The sequence below is a fragment of the Cynocephalus volans genome, chromosome 9 (assembly GCF_027409185.1).
Source record: "Cynocephalus volans isolate mCynVol1 chromosome 9, mCynVol1.pri, whole genome shotgun sequence".
In the NCBI taxonomy this organism is placed as follows: Eukaryota; Metazoa; Chordata; class Mammalia; order Dermoptera; family Cynocephalidae; genus Cynocephalus; species Cynocephalus volans.
The window spans coordinates 43,539,999-43,558,385 of record NC_084468.1 but is presented as its reverse complement, the minus strand read 5'-3'; the positions used below and the strand labels follow the sequence as shown (position 1 = coordinate 43,558,385).

Sequence of the window (18,387 nt, the reverse complement as noted above, 5' to 3'; positions counted from 1 at the left end):
ATCATTTAGATATCCTTCCAGTTTTTTTCTAGTTTTTGTTTTGTTTTGATTGAGTCTATTTTACTAAGAAAGCAATATCATCCTATTTATTTCCACCAGTCGTGTAAAGTGCTAAATCCTAGTTATCATTCTTCAAGGATATTTTTGAACAGTTACTTTAATCCAGACCTTTTAAATGTACTCACCCAAAAGCACATCAGATCTTTCTCTAGCGTAGACACCTCCTGGGACAAACTTAAAAGCCGTGCACCAGGCACAGAAAAATATTTCTAGAAGATAAAATATCATGGCAACGGTCATGGTTTTCCCAGGGCTTGTCCCTGAGCTAATGAGGTGTCCAATCACTTGAGGCCACATGGACGTAGTGAAGCCAGCGAGCACACAGCCAGAAACAGCAGCTGCCCATGTGGGCAGGTAAAGGAGACCTGCAGCTGAAGTCGCTCCTGTTTGTGAGAGAGGAAGAAGAATATCAAAAACAAAGAACAAACATGACAGGAAAGCAGTAAATCTTACAAGAAGCTTTATTATAGCAATTTATAGCCACTTAAGGCCAAAAGCGGCCTTAGCAGTATACTGTCCAATCTCCAGACAGATGAGAACACTAAGGTCTAGCAAGGTTAATGGGATTTGCTCAAGGACACACAGCCAGTTACTGGCACAGCTGGAGGTACAATTGGAGTCTAATAAATCTCGGTCCAGTGCTATTTCTCAGGAGGGGAGGGGGTAGGGAAGAAGGCAGTTTTACAGTAAAAACTGAAATAATCTATAATATCAAAAATACGTCTGTTAAATTTAACCAGCCAGATACAGAACATTAGAAAACAGAGTCAGTGTGGTTTCTAGAACGTTTTTGTTAAGGGACTTTCTAAAGGAATTTCTGCCCATCTAAATGCTTCCCCTTGTCCTACAATATGTATGTTGACTTTCCCGACCACACAGCCCCAAAGGAAGACATGGCTGAGGTAGTTAGTAGGCTCGCTGGTTTAGCAATCCTGCGGTTCCAGGTGTTGGGAGCTGTGCCTTCTGCCCGGTCCACAGCAGGCACTTAGTAAAATGTTAGTTTGTTGAGTCAACACTGAGGTCATGTAACCTTTCTCTCAATTCCTGTGAAATCAGCTTCGAAACAGCACTTCAGGGTCCACCCTATCTTGGAACCATCAATATAACATCTGTCCATAGATAATACAACATTTTTGAAACATTTCAGTCCATGTTGTACAAATGGAACCCACCCTTCAAGGAAGAGTATCTACAGCAGATTCTTCGCTGCTTGGGGCAAGAACTCCAGAAAAGGAGCGGGAGCAGAAAATGGTTCCAGCTGGCTTCTTAACACCCCTTGACTCATATCCATTAACAAGTTCCACCTGCACCATCACGGGGCAATGCCAGGCAACTGTCTCTTCCTCCCCACTTACAAATGAACATCACTCAGCTAGACATGAGAACTGATTCCAGGTCCTCTACAACCCACAGAGTTTAACTCCACAGTGAGAACTTCAAATACTTAGATCCTACCATGGTAATTTTTCATTTTGAAATAAAACAACTGTAATGTCTATTCGCTGCACAATTTTAAAAATACAGAACCATAAAGAGGCAATTATGGATTACCTAAGATCAACACTTCTGTATATTTCTCTGAAGTCTTTTCTCATGTACATATAGAAGTATTTTGACATAAATGGAACTGTACCCCATCTTGAGGATTATCTACAGGTTTTTATGTGACATTATATCAAGAATATTTTCTGGGCTGAGCCCGTGGCGCACTCGGTAGCGTGCTGCGCTAGCAGCGCGGCGACGCTCCCGCCGCGGGTTCGGATCCTATATAGGAATGACCGGTGCACTCCCTGGCTGAGCGCCGGTCACGAAAAAAAAAAATATATCAAGAATATTTTCTCATGTTAATTTTTTTCTAAAACATTTTTATGTATATATAATACTTCACTGGATAAATATATAATATAAGCAACTATTTTCTTCTTGTTGACCCTTTATGAAGCTTCCAATATCAAGCTTTTAAAATAACAGTGTGATACACATCTTTATCAATAAATCTCTTACCACATCTCCAATTATTTCCTTAAAACAGATTCCTAGCAGTATAACTACTGTGTCAAGAGGTATAAGCATTTTAAAGTCATCATTTGTGTCCAGCTGCTTTCCTGGAAGGTTATACCAGTCTTTACTTCCTGCAGAAAACTTGCCAAAAGTCTCGACATCTTTCAAATCCTCCCCAAATTATTTTTCTAAAAATCTTTACCAAATTAATGATGAAAATTGTATGGCATTTTAAGTTACACTTATTTAATTATTAGTAATAATTATTAGTGATTATTACTGGCTTACAGCACTATTTTTCAAAGAATGAGTCCTAATTTGACATGCTAATCTAAAGTTGTTAGAATGATTTTGTTGCCTTTGTCTTACTACAGAGAATTAATTATCTGGAGAGAAAGTAAACATAGCTTTAAATTTCCTTTGACTGCTGTTGCTTTTATTTTTAATTTAGTTTCTATTTTCAAATAGGTTCTTTATTTTTAAATACACTAAAATTTTATTTCTAAGTAGGTTATAAATTCAAAACCCAAAATTGAAATGGTACAAGAGGGAACTTCCGATCCTGCCACCTTCCTAGTTCCCGTTAATGAAGGCAACCAATGTTAGCATTTGCTAGTACATCCTTCCAGAGCTTTTCTATGCATACCAAGAAATACATGTGTGTGTTGCTCTCCTTTTTGCACACAAGTAGTAGCATATGACACAAACTGTTAGTCACTTTGCCTTTTTCACTTAACTGTACCTTAACTGTTTTTGTTGGAGACTGAGCCCTTCCAAATAATCTCCCCAGATTTTTACAACATCTAAGACATCAAGCAGAATTAATAGCATTTCAATAACATTTATAATAACCGACATGTTAGTTTTCAGTAGATCGAGTTTTTCACATGATAACATTATTTGCACACTGTATAGTACACTGGAGTCCTATCAATGAGTTCACTACATCTATGCCTTTTCTTTCACTAGAACTCTGATTTTACTAATTTAATTGCTATCAAGATTTAAAGCTCCTGTATCTTTTCTTTTATGAAATTCTTCTGTCCCTGCCATAATTAACTTTATGCTGAGTCCCCAGTTGGGACTGTAAGCTTCAACTGTGCAGTGGGAAAACATGATTCCTTTTGCTACACTCCGCTTTATCATGTGGTGTCCAGAGATGAATCACAATGAAAAGTGGGAACCATCTCCAGATAATTAAGTGTGAGCTCCAACTTATTTCAGGTGAGCAGGAGATCAGAAAGCTCACGAATTATGGCCCTGCTTTCCTCTACTGCAAATTGCCTATTAAAAGCCTTAAATCTGCTTGCCCTTAGAGTCTTTGAAACCACTATTTAATACTTCAGAGAGACCGCAATACTAGATTAGGTTTGACTTTCAAGGATATGACCTTACTTATCAGGGGAAATAAATATACGACTACAAGTTCACAGCTTTTCTGTTCTTTAACGGCCTGTGTTTTTGTCTTCCTCAGTTTTCCCATGTATAAAATGAAGCTGTTAATTACCTGCCCAATAAGCATTTTGCTTATATTCTATTAGAAAAGGTATGATATAAATGCTGAACAAACTTTCAGTGCATTTCATTTTCCTGTTCCAAATTGCATACAGATTAAGAAGCTATACTCGCATGTGCTCATTGCAAACTTTGCATCCACAAAGTTATCTGACCCTTTCCCTCAGGAATCTCCTGAAGCAGTTCTCTGATGAGAAAAAACTTCTATATGCACACAGACTCCAGAGGGAATGCCTACTGGAAAATACACAAGCAAGTAAAAACAGCTCAACATGGCTGCAACGGTTAGCTCACACAGCTCCAGAAGGAAGAGGCCCTGGCCACCCTCACTAATTTAGCAGGCTGTTTGGATCACACATGCATGTCCATGCAAGGGTGACAGAGCTGATGGTGTGCAGGAATTTACTTGTGCTATTCGTCCCACATCTATTACTGATACACAGTCTCACAACCCATACGCAGCATCTAGCACGACACTCTGGATCGCCTTCTTAATTAATATGTATGAGGACATCTCTCCTCACAGAAACCAAAGATAGCACTTGCTCTGTAACAGAGTGGGGGATTTTTTTCTTATAGTCAGCAAAACTGACTATAAACATTTCTGAGTTTTAAGGGGAAGGAGGAGTGGCATAGTTAGGTCACAGGAGATACGTACAATGCTCCCTCATGCTCAAAAAGGGCAGCCTGAAACACAACAGCCTTCACCAGTATTTCTGGGACCCTAAAGGGTGTGACCAAGAACAGATGGTTCAGTCTTTGACCCAGCAAACATAGACTCCAAAGCTAGATAGAAGGATGGGGAGCTAAAGTGTTACATGTAAAAGAGAAAGGGAAAATGAGCTTCCTTATGGAATCCCAAAGGAAGGCATTTCTGAAAAATGGAAAAGCAAGGAATCTTGAAGACAGAAAGGTCTAGCAACTAGCAACATGGCAAAGTGTAACCTTCTGTATCCTCAGTAAAATCTGCCACTTACACCTGTGCATTGTATAAGTATTTTTGAGAAGAGGTATATTATGGCAGTGTAGTCCAGGGGAATGAGATGCCAGCCACAGGAGGAGGAAGACTGAAATAGGAGGAAGCAGGAACCTGGAGCAGGTGGTCACCGGTGACTTTAGTGGCATCTGGGTTATAGTTGTAACAGTCTGTCTGGCCACAGCACATGTCTGTATGGCAGCATCTACTTCCAGTCTATTTGCACATGCTTGCAAGTAAACTGGATAACCAAGCTCAGTGATGGCACACAGGCAAATTGCACATACCTGTAACCCACCAGAGGAAGCTAGTCCCATGAAACCATGAACAAGCTGAAAGCATCAATCCACTTGCCAAGCCCAACAGAACTGCACCTCTGTAAAAAATGACATGCCATATACTTGACGTTATTAATATTTCATTGTCCTGAATATAAAATAGAAGTATACCTCCTACCTCTAGGTACATCCAAGAGATAATATAAGTGTGAAACAACCTATGAGATAATGAGAGCCCATTGAGAACCAATATCCTACCCATTCAGAACACTGAAGTAATGAAAACTTTGATAAATGATATGAGCAGTCTTTCATGTCAACAGAAACATAGTGATTGAGTTTTTTCATGTTATTAACTTATAGTGCATATTGGTCATGTCTCTGCCAAAGACAAAAAGAAAAAAATTATTGGAAACAGTTTCTATTTATTTTGCCTTTTTTCTTTCTTTTCTCTACGTCAATACTGCTTTTATATATAGCCTCTGCCTTCCTGAGACCAGTGTCAGTTTGATAAATAATTGACAATTGTGTGTTTTTAGAAACAACTACAAACTATTTCATTCTTTTGCTATTGTAGCAAAAACTTGTAGGAGGAGGAAAAAGAGAATTTAACTAGATTTTAGGGGGAAATTCAGCAGTAATAATAGCTACAATACAACACTCAATTAAGTTGCTGTAATATAAATTAAGCTAAAAAACATAGCATATACTGCATACGAGGCACTGTTTTAAGATTGTTACCTGTACTATGATTCACTTAATCCTCGTGGGTCTGCAAAGTCAATGCTATTATTATCCCCATTTTGCAGAGGAAAATACTGGGAGAAAGAGCACTTACATAACCTGTCTGGAGTCACACACAATAGCCCACATGGGACTGAGAATCCGCCAATGGTCCTCAGGCTCTGGCAGGAGGCTCTTGGCCACTATACTGCCTGCCCCAACCTCCTGAGGTTAAGGATTATCCTGGGAACATGGAAGACCAGATGTGAGAAAAGACTATGGAGGATGGTGTTGATGTTTTTCTATCCTCAATTCAACAACAAATATTTATGAGTGCCTACTATGTGCGAAGCTCTGTTCTAGGTGCTTGGGATACATCAATGAATGAAGATACCATAGCCCTTCCATTGTAGTGTGGGAAACATACAATAAACACCATCAATAAACAATGCAGAAGTGTCAGAAGGTGGCAAGTGCTACAGAAAAGTAAGAGTAATGGGGTTGCTAGTGCTGGGGTGGGCCGATGGGAAGCTGGAACCTGTGACTAAGACCCTATCTGCCCTCCACCCTTGCCCTCCTAGGGTCTATGCTCTGCTCTGCTCCTTTGGTTACCCAAGGGCCCTTCAGCACCCTGAGAACCTCTCTTTCCCCTCTTTCTCCTATCAAAACTTATCTACGACCCATGTCCTTAAGTGGAATTAATGAATTTTGGAAAGCAATTCCTATTGTGATGGTGGTGGGCAATGATGGTCTAACACAATATTTCTCAAACAAGGTTCTGAGAAACACTTATTTTATGAGATGTTAATAGGTGTTCTAAAGAAGAATGCCTTGTTCAAATAAGTTTGGGAAACCTCCAAGAGTCTCTAGTATGCTAATGAGCATTGTGAATCGCAAATGTGAATATGAAAGGGATATGAAATGCAGTATTTCCTAAACCTATTTAATCTAGAAGCCTTTTTCTTCCCCCTCAGAGTAACCGTTAACATCTCAAGACAATCAGTGTTCCACAGAACAGGGTTTGGGAAGTGCTGGTCTCGTGAGCTGCAGCTCTATCTTTCCTGACTCACTCCAACATGGAGAATTAGAGAATGTCAGAAAACAAAGCCCTCACTTTACAGGTGAGAACAAGGCCAGGGATGTAGCGTGAGTGACCCAAAGCTGAATGGTGAGCTGCTGTCAGCCACCAGGGCTCCAGCCTCAAGCCCAGCCTCAGGTTCCTGGCCCAGTTCTCCTTTTGCTCTTCCAAAATCAGAAAAGACTTCACAGAGATGTTTGAGCTGGATTTTGAAGAATGGATAAGAGCTTGCCAGGATGTCAAGGCAGAAAGGGAAGCCCAGGCAGAGGGAACAGCATGTTCACGCAATGGAGCACTGGAACAGTCTGGCACTTCCAGAGAACTGCAAGTGGGTTCAGCCAGGGGAAGCACAGGGATAAGATCAGAGAACATTTGGAAAGGTAAGTAAGGGGGCCAGATCCTGTCTCATATGGGGTGGGGTGGGAGATGGTATTTTCCCTTGGTATGGAGAAAAAACTGCTGAAAGGCTTTAAGCAAAGGAGCAATGGAATCAGATTTGCATTTTAGACAGATCATTCTGCAGCAGCGTGGAGAAAACTACACTAAACAGGCACAGTTAGGAGACAACAGCAATAGCTCAGATGAAAAATGGTGAGGACTCCAACTCAGGCAGATGTGGGTGGGGGTAGACAGGAAGGGAGGACTGGAGAGAAGCAGTAGACATGAGTTAGAGAAAATGAGGAAGACACAGAACTCTAGGATAACTCCTGGCTTCAGGTTTAGATGATGGGGCAGGTAGAAGGAGTAGACCAGGGCATGAGGGAGGAGAACATGTTTTGGGGACTGGGAAATACTGAGTCCAGACTTGGATAAGCTGAGGTTCAGAAGCCTGTGGGATATGCCCAGATGCCTACTGGGGAAAGATCCAGCAGGCAGCTGCATGTCCCCAATTGTGAGCATTTCATCACTACCAGAGAGAAAAGATACATGAGGCAGCCCTTTTAAAGGTTCCTCCAGTCTTTTGCATGAAGGTATGGACATGGCCACAGGAGAAAAGAGAGATCAGGAAGAGCAGAGAGAGGGTTAATGAGGACCAAGCACATAGACAAATACAGACTAACCACACTGAGATACCATCTCACTCCAGTTAGGATGGATAAAATCCAAAAGACCAAGAATGACAAATGCTGACGAAGTTGTGGAGAAAAAGGAACTCTCCTAGGGCCGGCCTGTGGCTCACTTGGAAGAGTGTGGTGCTGACAACACCAAGGCCACTGGTTCAGATCCCTATATAGGGATGGCCAGTTGGCTCACTTGGGAGAGTGTGCTGTTGATAACACCAAGTCAAGGGTTAAGATCCCCTTACTGGTCATCCTTTAAAAAAAAAAAAAAGGAACCCTCCTACACTCTTGGTGGGACTGCAAAATGGTGCAGCCTTTATGGAAAATGGTTTGGAGGTTCCTCAAACAATTACAGATAGATCTACCATATGACCCAGCTATTCTACTGCTGGGAATATACCCAGAGGAATGGAAATCATCATGTTGAAGGGATACCTGTACACCAATGTTTACTGCAGCACTATTTACAATAGCTAAGAGTTGGAACCAGCCCAAATGTCCATCATCAGATGAGTGGATAAGGAAACTATGGTATATCTACACAATGGAATACTACTCTGCTATAAAAAAGAATGAAATACTACCATTCACAGCAACTTGGAGGGACTTAGAAAAAATTATATTAAGTGAAATAAGTCAGGCACAGAAAGAGAAATACCACATGTTCTCACTTATTTGTGGGAGCTAAAAATAAATAAATAAATGCACAAACAAATGGGGGGAGGCAGGGAAGAAGAAACAACAATCACAATTCCTTGAACTTGTTAAGACAAGCAAACAAATATGATGTTTATGAAGAGGGGAGAGGGAGGCAGGAGAGAGGATTCAGTAAAGGGACATGAAAATCAACTACATGTATATTGATAAAATTAAATTAAATTTTTAAAAAACAGTGCTAACTTCCTGTGTGCCTCATGGTTGGACCAAGTCCCAAAGTTCCAGGGGACACAGAGATCTCCTGGGGCTTCTCTCCTTTGCAGAGACTAGAGATCTGTGCCCCAGCCTGCCAACCTGGTCTCTCTCCTTAGGGCGTTGTGGTCTCTTCCTACTAAATTCCCATAACTGTAACAGTAGGATCGAGAGAAAATGGCCATGGAATGCTGTACCCTCCCTGCTATTGAAAATGCTCATCTATGTGGGGATTCCTCTGAGTACAAATGCAGGAGCTCTAGAAGCTCCAGGAACCTCTTACTTAGCTATGCACAGCCCTCGGTCCTCCCTCACCTACTTTTCAGCCATCCTTCAGCACAGGGGCAAATACCCTTCAGGCTCCTTCACCTCCAGGTACACAATAATTTCATGCAATGTTTCTGATATCTAGAAAGACTGGATATGAAATATGTGGGCAGCATAGATCCAGCTGTCCAACAAAGGAGGTATGTCTTCCTCCAACCATCATAGCCAACTTCTTGATTGATTCTGATCCCAAACTCACCCAAATGGGTTAGGATCTGGCCCTGGGTGGGGATGCCCACTCACTGCCCATCGGGAAACAAGAGAGACCTCTCCAAAAATCCAGTGGGTGAGGAACATGAGGCTACCAAAGGCAGCCCCTGCCAACAGCCAGTTAGGTCTGGAGGCCATCCCCTGAGCTGTCTCGCCAGTCTTCTTTCCCTCAGGTTTACTGCAGTCACCATCTAGAATAATAAAAAATGGAAAAGGGTCAGTTACATGGAAATCTGCCCTCTATATTTACCAGACTTTTAGCAAGTAAGAAATGATAGCTGGCTTCAAGGAGCTTACTTTAGAAGGGGAGAGGAGACGTGCAACTATGATACAAAGCAGAATGTGCTGAGAGATGATTTCAGGCAGGTCAGATAAGGAATGGTTTAAGGAAGAACAGGCATTTTGGAATTTGATAAGTGAAAAAACAGAGTTATTTACTTCATGTGAAGTTAACACTAAGGGCTAAAATATATGCAGAAAAAATAAATGATATGTTCAGGGGACAAATGTAATCCAAGTTGAGTGGAACATTCCTAGTACCCCAGGCTGCTTCCTCCCAACAGCTCCCGTCTAATGCTCTGTGTGCCCAGAGAGATAATACTGTATTGACTGAGCAGTTACTGCACACCAACCCCTCTCCCGAGCCCTTTATATTAACTCATTTCATCTTCACAACAACTTTAGGAGGTAGGCTCTATTACTAATCTCACTGTGCAGATTAGAAAACTGGCCCAGAGAGATCAATAACTTGTCTGAGATCACACAGCTAGTAAAGAGAAACTAAGAAAATGGGATTTGAGCTTAGGTAGTGTGGCTCCTTAACTGTATTATACTTCATGGTACTGTTTAGCCAAGAGGTCTCAATTCATCATATCAATGACTTCATGCACAAAAATGTAACAACCAGAGAAAATGCCAGCAGACTTTCTTTGCAGGAACAGAAAGAGCCGGTTGGGCAGATGCTTTGCGACACTGTGAGACCCTCTGCGGGAGAGAAGGAAGGAATAGGGTCTGCCTGTGGGGCTGGCAGCCTTATTTCCCAAGGGGGAAGCGAAGAAAGCTATTTTGACAATAACGGAATCAGAGGAAGGAGGAGCTGAGCTGAAAGCTATGGAGCTGGGGTTGGGGGTGGGACTGAGGCTGGGTGGCAGAGGGTGAGGGAGACAGGAGAGACGCCAGGGCCTGATGGTTGAGCAGAGAGTCTTTGGGAAAAAGAGGTACCTAAGCTGAATTTGCTGAGTCAATTGCAGTGTACTATGGAGGGTGAGTTTTCCCCAGGACCAAACGAATCTACAAATAAAACTACAAAAAACATCCAGTATGTTCAGATATCCTTAGAAAGCTGGTGAAGAGTATGAGTTTTGTAAATGGGGGCACAGGGCAGAAACAGAGGACGGAAGAAACAGACAGCAAGCAACTGGGTCACATAAATTTAAAATAGAGGCGAGAAAGAAGAAAACTCAAGTCAGGAAATGCAAACAATACGCTGCAGTTCAGATCCTTATCAGGCTGTACCTGCGAGGTGTGCTGCCTGAGCAGAACACGCGGATCCGGAGTGGGGACTAGATTGCAGGGGACGGGCGAGACCAAGTTCTAAATGTTCTAACTAACATGAATACCACATGACCAAGGTACTTGCATAATTTCTCCCTATTCTTATTACCTCTGTCTCATGCCAAAATAGAGGCCAGAAGGGAATGACACAAGCGCTTTGTTCGTGGTGAGCCAATACTCTCTAAACTTCCATGAATCTGTGAGATTTCTCCTTGCCTTTACAAAAGAACAGTGACTCGCTGCGAGTTATACAAAAAGCTAGGAGCAAGTTAATTAGAATCCAGTAACACTTCTCCCGTCTTTTTAAGAAGAGTCTCAAGTTAGCAGACAAAACAAACCTCCAAGTTGGGTATGTGTGTCTCAGACAAAATCAGCTAGAGGGACAGGTACTTTGGAAGGAGGTGTGAATGTGCGCGATTTCATTTCTTTTCAAGGTTCAGATGTGGAGCTTCCAACCCCTGGAAAAAAAACCCCATGTAGTCCCCCAGCCGTAGATCACAGTAACTTTCCATAGTGTTAGAGATGTACTGGGGCCGGTGTAGAGGTGGAAGATGGACAATCCCATCCTGGAGGGCCTGGTGTGGAGGAAGGGGGAGGAAGACAGAGCTAACATGACCTGCCAGCAGGAGGCAAGGTTCTAGTCTCCCACTGCCATAGTGGTGCAAGCCAGAGATGGTTTATTTATTTTGCTGTACTAGCAAGGAAAAGGTGCCTTCTGCTTAGAAAACAGCCCACTGGCTGCACTAGTTACTATTTCAAAGGGAGAAAAAGCTGAAATAGAGAGATAGTGCAGAAAAGCTATTTTTATAGATCTTTTCATGATGTGCTACGTTCACGTAGGAAAGGTAAACTCTGCAAGAGAAAAAAAATCCCTAAAATCACTGGGCATACACTTACCTGTGCTGATACGATCCAGCGTGGCTATGGCACTTAATGTCAACACCACTCTGTTGGACACTGGATAACTCCAGATTGGGTTTAGTGAAGTATACCATATGCGGAGAACAAGAAGAAGAATCTGTCCTAAAATGAATCCCCAGATTCTGAGGTACCTGTAAGTGCAAAAAGTATTTTTAAAAGACTTTTTATGAGAATTCAAAGTACTGTTTCATCATGAATTTCACATGATGAAATGAATGAATGAGTATCTGAAATGGTCTCGTTGGTAATTTGCAGTAACATAAATGACTTATATAGCCCATTATCTAGGCAACTTGTAATTCTTTAATTCTCAAAACATTATTGAGATTGATGGCAAATATTCATGTTCTGGTTTTGTGAAAAGGAAAAAAAAAAAAAAAAAAGGAGACTCTACAAGGCCACATGGAAGGTAAAATTTATAACTTGGAACTGCTGGCCCCAAGTTTCCCTTTGGTAGCTGATCATATCTGTCTGTCTATAGGTGCATAAGATATGAACCATACCTTTGCAAACTGCCTCCTGACCACCAAGTCACGGCTTGCACTATCAGAGAGGAAGACACACCAAGTGCAAGGACCACCAGTCGAAGTGTGGCATTTGGAGCCTGGAAGGAGGCTATGCTGCCTACAAACAAATTAAAGAGAGCTGAGCATTTCCGGCAGGCATGCACTGGTTTCTCGGTGATCTGCATTTGATGAATGTTGTGTGTGATACCATCTTTATACTCAGGAAGATAGACTTAATATATAATTTTATATATACATATATCCTCTTAAAACTTTTTATTGAAATATAATTCACATACCACAAAATGTCAAAGTATATAACTCAATGGTTTTCAGTATATTCACAAGGTTGTGCAACTATCACCACTATCAAATTCCAGAATATTTTCATCACCCCCAAAAGAAACTCCATACCTATTAGCAGTCACTCCTCATTCCCTCCTCTCCACCCCTCTCCCACCCCCAAGCCCCTGGCAATTACTAATCTACTTTCTGTCTCTATGGCTTTTTCTTGTTCTGGGCATTTCATATCAATAGAATCATATAATATATAGCCTTTTATGACTGGCTTCTTTCCCTTAGCCTAATGTTTTCAAGGTTGATCAATGTTGTAGCATGCATCAGTACTTCATTCCTTTTGATGGCTAAATAAAATTCCATTGATAGGTATACTGCATTTTGTTTATCCATTCATCAGCTGATAGGCATTTAGGTTTTTTCCACTTTTTGACTCTTATGAATAATGCCGCTACGAACATTTGTATATAGGTTTCTGTGTAAACATACGTTTTCATTTTTCTTGGGTATATATCAAGGAGTGGAGTTGTTGGCTCATATGATAACTTTGTTTAATATTTTGAGGAACTGCCAAACTGCTTCCAAAGTAGCTGTACCATTTTACATTTCTTACATTTCTACCAGCATCATGTGAAGGTTCCAATCTCTCCACACCCTTGCCAACTCTTTTTCTCTGTCTTTTTATTATAGGCATCCTACTGGGCCAAAATATTTATGGTCAAATATAACTTAAATCAATTGAAGTATGAACTAGTTTCATAGTTAATAACTGTGTAATTACTATGTTAATTACATAGTAATTAACCTAAAATCTCAGAGGTGCCAGAGGTGAGAGAGCCTATAACACTCAGACCTCAATGGTGATGTAAGAACACCTTAGGAATCTTTAAAAATAAAGTTGGGTCAAGTTCTTAAGAAGCATTTGAGGGGGATTTTAAGGTAAATCATGGCTTACTTCAGCCTTTGTTTAGCATCAGCAAAGCTCAGTGGTCACCTGGAAGAGTGTCTGGCAGGACTGGCCTCTTCATCCTCAACTCTGATGATGTTCCCTGCCTACTCTACTTTCCCCACTATAATTCTACCTATGCTAAAGGTGATAGGTTCTCCTGGAGGAAAGAGGTAAAAGGAAGCAACAGGAAGTCCTGGATTCAAATACCACACCCACCCCAACTTAATTAATATCACAGCCCTTGTAGCCACCAGAAGTTACTGGGCCAAAACTGGACTTCAGTCACGAAAAATTGTCCCAGGAACTGCTCAACTGGTGGCTCTGTAAGTACAGCCCACAGAGGCAGCACTGAGCAAAGGCAACGAAAAAGTGGCAATGCTGAGATCACTCTCCCAGAAGCCAACCTGGAGCGTGAAGAGAAAAATGAATCTTGCAAAACTCAGGCCACAGTGATTCATACAAGGATACTGTAAGCCAACGGCAGTTGAAGTCAGTTACTATCTACTCAGTTCAGGGTAGACAGCTTCATTTCTATTATTTCTGGAGATGAAAATTTTATGATCATTTGATAGTCTTTCAATGCCTTGGGACAACATTTCGTGAAGGGCTCGTCTTCTATGTATGGATTACAGAAAATTTTGCACCAAAATAAACTTGTACCAAGATGTTATAACATGTCTGAACAGGATCTAGTTTGAGGCACTAAGGAGGATAAGACATCTTTGAAAAAAGCCCATATAAGAACATGAATTCTGCTAAAATTGAAACAAGAATAAACATTAAATTTATGGTAAAGCCTGGGTGGAAGAATGGTGAAATTGCTGATGCTTTATGAAAACTTTATAGGTACAATGCCCCAAAGAAATCAGCAGTTTACAAATGGATAACTCATTTTAAGAAGGGATGAGACAATGTTGAAGGTGAAGCCTGCAGCAGCAGACCATCCACATCAATTTGCAAGGAAAAAGTTAATCTTGTCTGTGCCCTGATTAAAGAGGCCCAACGATTAACAACAGAAGCAATAGCCAACACCACAGACATCTCAACTGGTTCAGCTTGCACGATCTGACTGAAAAATTACAGTTGAGCAAATTTTCCACTCAATGGGTTCCAAAACTGTTGCACTCAGATCAGCTACAGACAAGAGCAGAGCTTCCAATGGAAATTTTAAGCAAGTGGGATCAAGATCTTGAAGGATGTTTTTGAAGAATTGTAACAGGAGATGAAACATACTGTTTCATAAAACGTGGCTTTACCAGTATGATCCTGAAGACAAAACACGATCAAAGCCATGGCTACCAAGAGGTGGAAGTGATCCAGTCAAAGCAAAAGCAGACTGGTCAACAGCAAAGGTCATAGCAACAGTTTGGGGATGCTCAAGGCTTTTTGCTCATTAACTTTCTGGAGGGCCAAAGTACAATAACATCTGCTTATTATGAGAGTGTCTGGAGAAAGTTAGCCAAAGCTTTAGCAGAAAAACACCAGGAAGTCTTCACCAGAGAGTTCTCCACCATGACAATGCTCCTGCTCACCCCTCTCATCAAACAAGGGCAATTTTGGGAGAGTTTCTATGGGAAATCATGAGACATGCATCTTACAGTCCTGATTTGTCTCCTTCTAATTTCTTTTTGTTTTCTAATCTTAAGAAATCTTTAAAAGGTACCCAATTTTCTTAAGTTAATTATGTAAAACAGACTGCATTGACATAGTTAAATTCCCAGGACACTCAGTTCCTTAGGGATAGACTAAACGGTATCATCACTTACAAAAGTGTCTTGACCTTGATGGAGCTTATATAAATAAAGTTTATATTTTTTATTTTTATCATTTAATTCCATTTTTCCATGAACTTTTTGAAGTCCTTTGTATTATTGGTTTGTAGAAACTGTACATCAGGGAAATTAGCCCTTTGACTAAGAAAGTTGCAAATATTTTTTCTGCTTTGTTGTTTGACTCTTACTGTGGTGTTTGTCATGCATAATTTTCGTATTTCTTATGCAGTATTTTCAACAATCTTTTTTGAATGGCTTCTAAGTCTTGTGTTATAATTGGAAAGAAGACACAATATATTGAAGAGTTGACCTATTCTCCAAGGTATCGTTCCCCTCCTCATTTCATTGATTTTAGGACTTTCCAGTCTGGCAGAAACATTAGAAATGTAAAACACGGACTCAGTCTACTCTTCCAATTTTACTAAAACTCTTCTAAGGTAGCAGCAAGGAGAAAAGAAATCTTTGATTTTTTTAATTCGATCATTTAGCATTCAGAGAACATGCTACATAATTTCATGTGATTCTTAACTAAAAAAACCCAAAAAACACAAAACTTACAGAAACACTTAAAAATCTTACCAACAGTAATTATCCGCAGCAGGGTTAACATCCACTTCTTGTTAGCCAGTTTCCAGAAAGGAGTAATTGTTAGGAATATCGGAGAAAGAAACGCTATACTAAAACTTTCAAGCCCAGTGAGTTCTAGTGTTTGCAGAGGAAAGTAATAGATCATCGGTCCCAGGCCATGGTAGAGAGACCAAGAAACATATCCTACAAAAAAATGTTAAGAGAGAGAAAGTGTGACTTTGGCCTTGTTCCTAACAATAGCCCTGCCCCTCCACCACACCCACTCCTGCTGCCCGCCCTCTTTCATAACTCTTGGCCTTAACTGGGTTCCAGTAACAGAATTCCTCCCTGCCCCTGCCTCCTGCTGTTCCAAGTCCCCTGGCATCCCAGCATCCCGTGTTTGTTCCTTTAACCACGTCCCTATCCCTGCAGGTAATCCCTCTATTAATTAAGTCCTATTCACTTGGGCCACCTGAGTTGAATTTGGCTTCCTGTCAGGACCCTGACTGACAAAATTTCATTATCTAAATTAACCCCTAATAATGAGAAATACCATGAAAATCAAAAAGAGCAACAAACAGCAGGATTCTCTCCTCCACCCCAGACTACATCCGAAAGCACTTTGATTAAGCAATCATTTTCTTGTGAACAGACCATTCTAAGCCCAACTTTTAGAAGGCAGTGCAGGATAGTGGCATACCCAAATTTGAAGTCAGTTGCACCTCTGCCAACAACTGCCTGTGTCATCTTGTGTAATAATGATAATTAATGCTAATGGCCACTTACCATGTGCTAGGCTCTGTGCTAATTATTAGCGTGGGTCAGCTCTCCTATTCTTCATACAACCCCATGTCCTATAAGGTGGATACTATTTCTACTACCCTCTTGCAAATGCAAAAGCAAACAAAGTAAACAAGAACAAAACAACAAACAAAATCCTGAGAATCACGGAGTTAAATAATTGTCTAAGATCACACAGTAGCAAAAGGTAGAGTGAACTTAAATCCAGGCAGCCTAGCTCCAAACGTAGCCGGTCTAACCACTATGTGTGGTAACTTTCCCGCAAGTTGCTTAAGTTGCTTCTCGACTTCCTTTTCTTAATCAGCAAAATAGGACTTCTAACCACCTCACAGAGTTGTTAGGAGGATTCAGTGATATCAAGTACCGCGCAGTACCTAGCACCCGAGGTACTTACTGAATGTCAGTGGCTTTACATCTCCCAACTTATAAGGTACAAACTGAGTCAGAAAAAGAGTCTGCGGCCCTCCTGAGAATTACCGGCTCCCATAAAATCAAGTTCTCCGGAAGGCGCCCCTCCCAGGCCGGAGGAATACTTGTTTCATAACGAACCGAGGGATTCTTGAAATTTCCCACACGTTTGTGTGGGACCTCTGATTTTAATCATACAGCTCCGACAGAATTACACCAAGAAATTGTCCTTGGGACTTCTTGCAAAGCTGCTAAGTGAGCACACGAGACTCGAGTCCGAACCCTTTCCTCCAAGGCTCAAGTGTGCAGCCGCCACCAAGGCCACTTGTGCTGGGCCAAGGACAGCAGCTACCTACTGGCGCTCACCTACAGCCTCCGGGGAAAACGGGTGCCCTTTTCTCTCCGAAAGTTAAAGTTCAGTGCTCAATTGTATTGAGTTAAACTTTAAGGTCACTGGGGAGGGGGGTGTGCAGGGAGGGATCGGGGCGGGTTCAAGGCTGACAGCCTGAGATTGTGCACCCGTTGGGAGCAAACTCAGGACAGCGTGGGAGCTCGGGAGGCAGCGTCTCCCGCGAGCGCCTCGTCGAACCTTGGGCTTCGAAACTTCAGTGTAGGTCTGTCCTTCTATTCCCTTCCGTAGCAAAAGTTTCTAGGGGACGATAAGCATCTCCATTCTGGGCACGGAGCGCGCTTTTCTGCCTCCCGGATCTCAGCCAACCGGGCCGAGCGCGGCGGCTCCGTGCAGGGCACGGGGAGCGGCAAGGGCGGCCTCAGCTTACCCAGGAGGGTCTCCAGGAGGATTTCTCTCCACAGGGAGGGCATCGCCGCGGCGTGGAGCGGCACTTTCTAGGAAAGCCACGCGCGCCGGAGCCACCGCGTCTTCCCGGGCCTGCGTCGGCGCCCCACGTCCCCTTGCCGAATCCGCCGCCAGCCCGCTGGCCCACGTGCCGAGCCCCGGCTGGGTGGCGCCTGCCGGGCCGCCCGGTTCCGCACCACACCCAGCCCAGCCTACCCGGGACGGGCGCCACCTGTGCGCGCTGCGCCGCCGCGGGCGCCTCGCGTCCCCGCGCCGCCTGCGCAGCGCAGCTTCGGCCGCAGCCCGAGCCGGCCGCCTCCGCCGACGCGACTGCAGGGGACACGCGCTCCGGCGCGGGAGGCCGGGGGCGCGGACCCCGCCGTCGGGTCCAAACCAGGTTGCCTGGCCTTTTCGCAGAGCAGCCCGGGGGATGGAGCCCTGCCAGCCCCCAGGAAGAAGGGGACAAGTGCAACTCCGGACCGGTGGCGCCTCGTTGAAACGAGGCCCACGGGGGTGCGTCGCGAGGAGAAGGGGGTGGGGGAGGCTGCAGACCCACACGGGGCAGCCTGAGCTGGGGAGAGCGCCGGCGACACGGGCTCCGGAGCTTTGGGCGCCTTATGCAGCCTCGCGGTGCGACCTCGACCCCATTGGCATTCTGGGACCAGGGCGACAGTTTGG

At 42.9% G+C, this 18,387-nt stretch overlaps 1 protein-coding gene across 2 annotated transcripts in view; it reads right to left on the bottom strand.

The window, feature by feature from the left end:
• Positions 1 to 17,816, bottom strand: part of CWH43 (cell wall biogenesis 43 C-terminal homolog) — a 48,796-nt gene extending 30,980 nt beyond the window's left edge. For both annotated transcript variants that reach the window (XM_063108390.1, XM_063108391.1), the window contains exons 1-7: positions 17,693 to 17,816; positions 15,717 to 15,908; positions 12,117 to 12,237; positions 11,590 to 11,744; positions 9,128 to 9,329; positions 4,840 to 4,928; positions 186 to 443 (exon numbers count right to left, since the gene is read on the bottom strand). In XM_063108390.1, the coding sequence (XP_062964460.1) occupies positions 186 to 443; positions 4,840 to 4,928; positions 9,128 to 9,329; positions 11,590 to 11,744; positions 12,117 to 12,237; positions 15,717 to 15,908; positions 17,693 to 17,735 (1,060 nt within the window). In that variant the 5' untranslated portion in view covers positions 17,736 to 17,816. The remainder of the gene's footprint in view (positions 1 to 185; positions 444 to 4,839; positions 4,929 to 9,127; positions 9,330 to 11,589; positions 11,745 to 12,116; positions 12,238 to 15,716; positions 15,909 to 17,692) is intronic.
• Between the last annotated feature and the right edge of the window lie 571 nt (positions 17,817 to 18,387).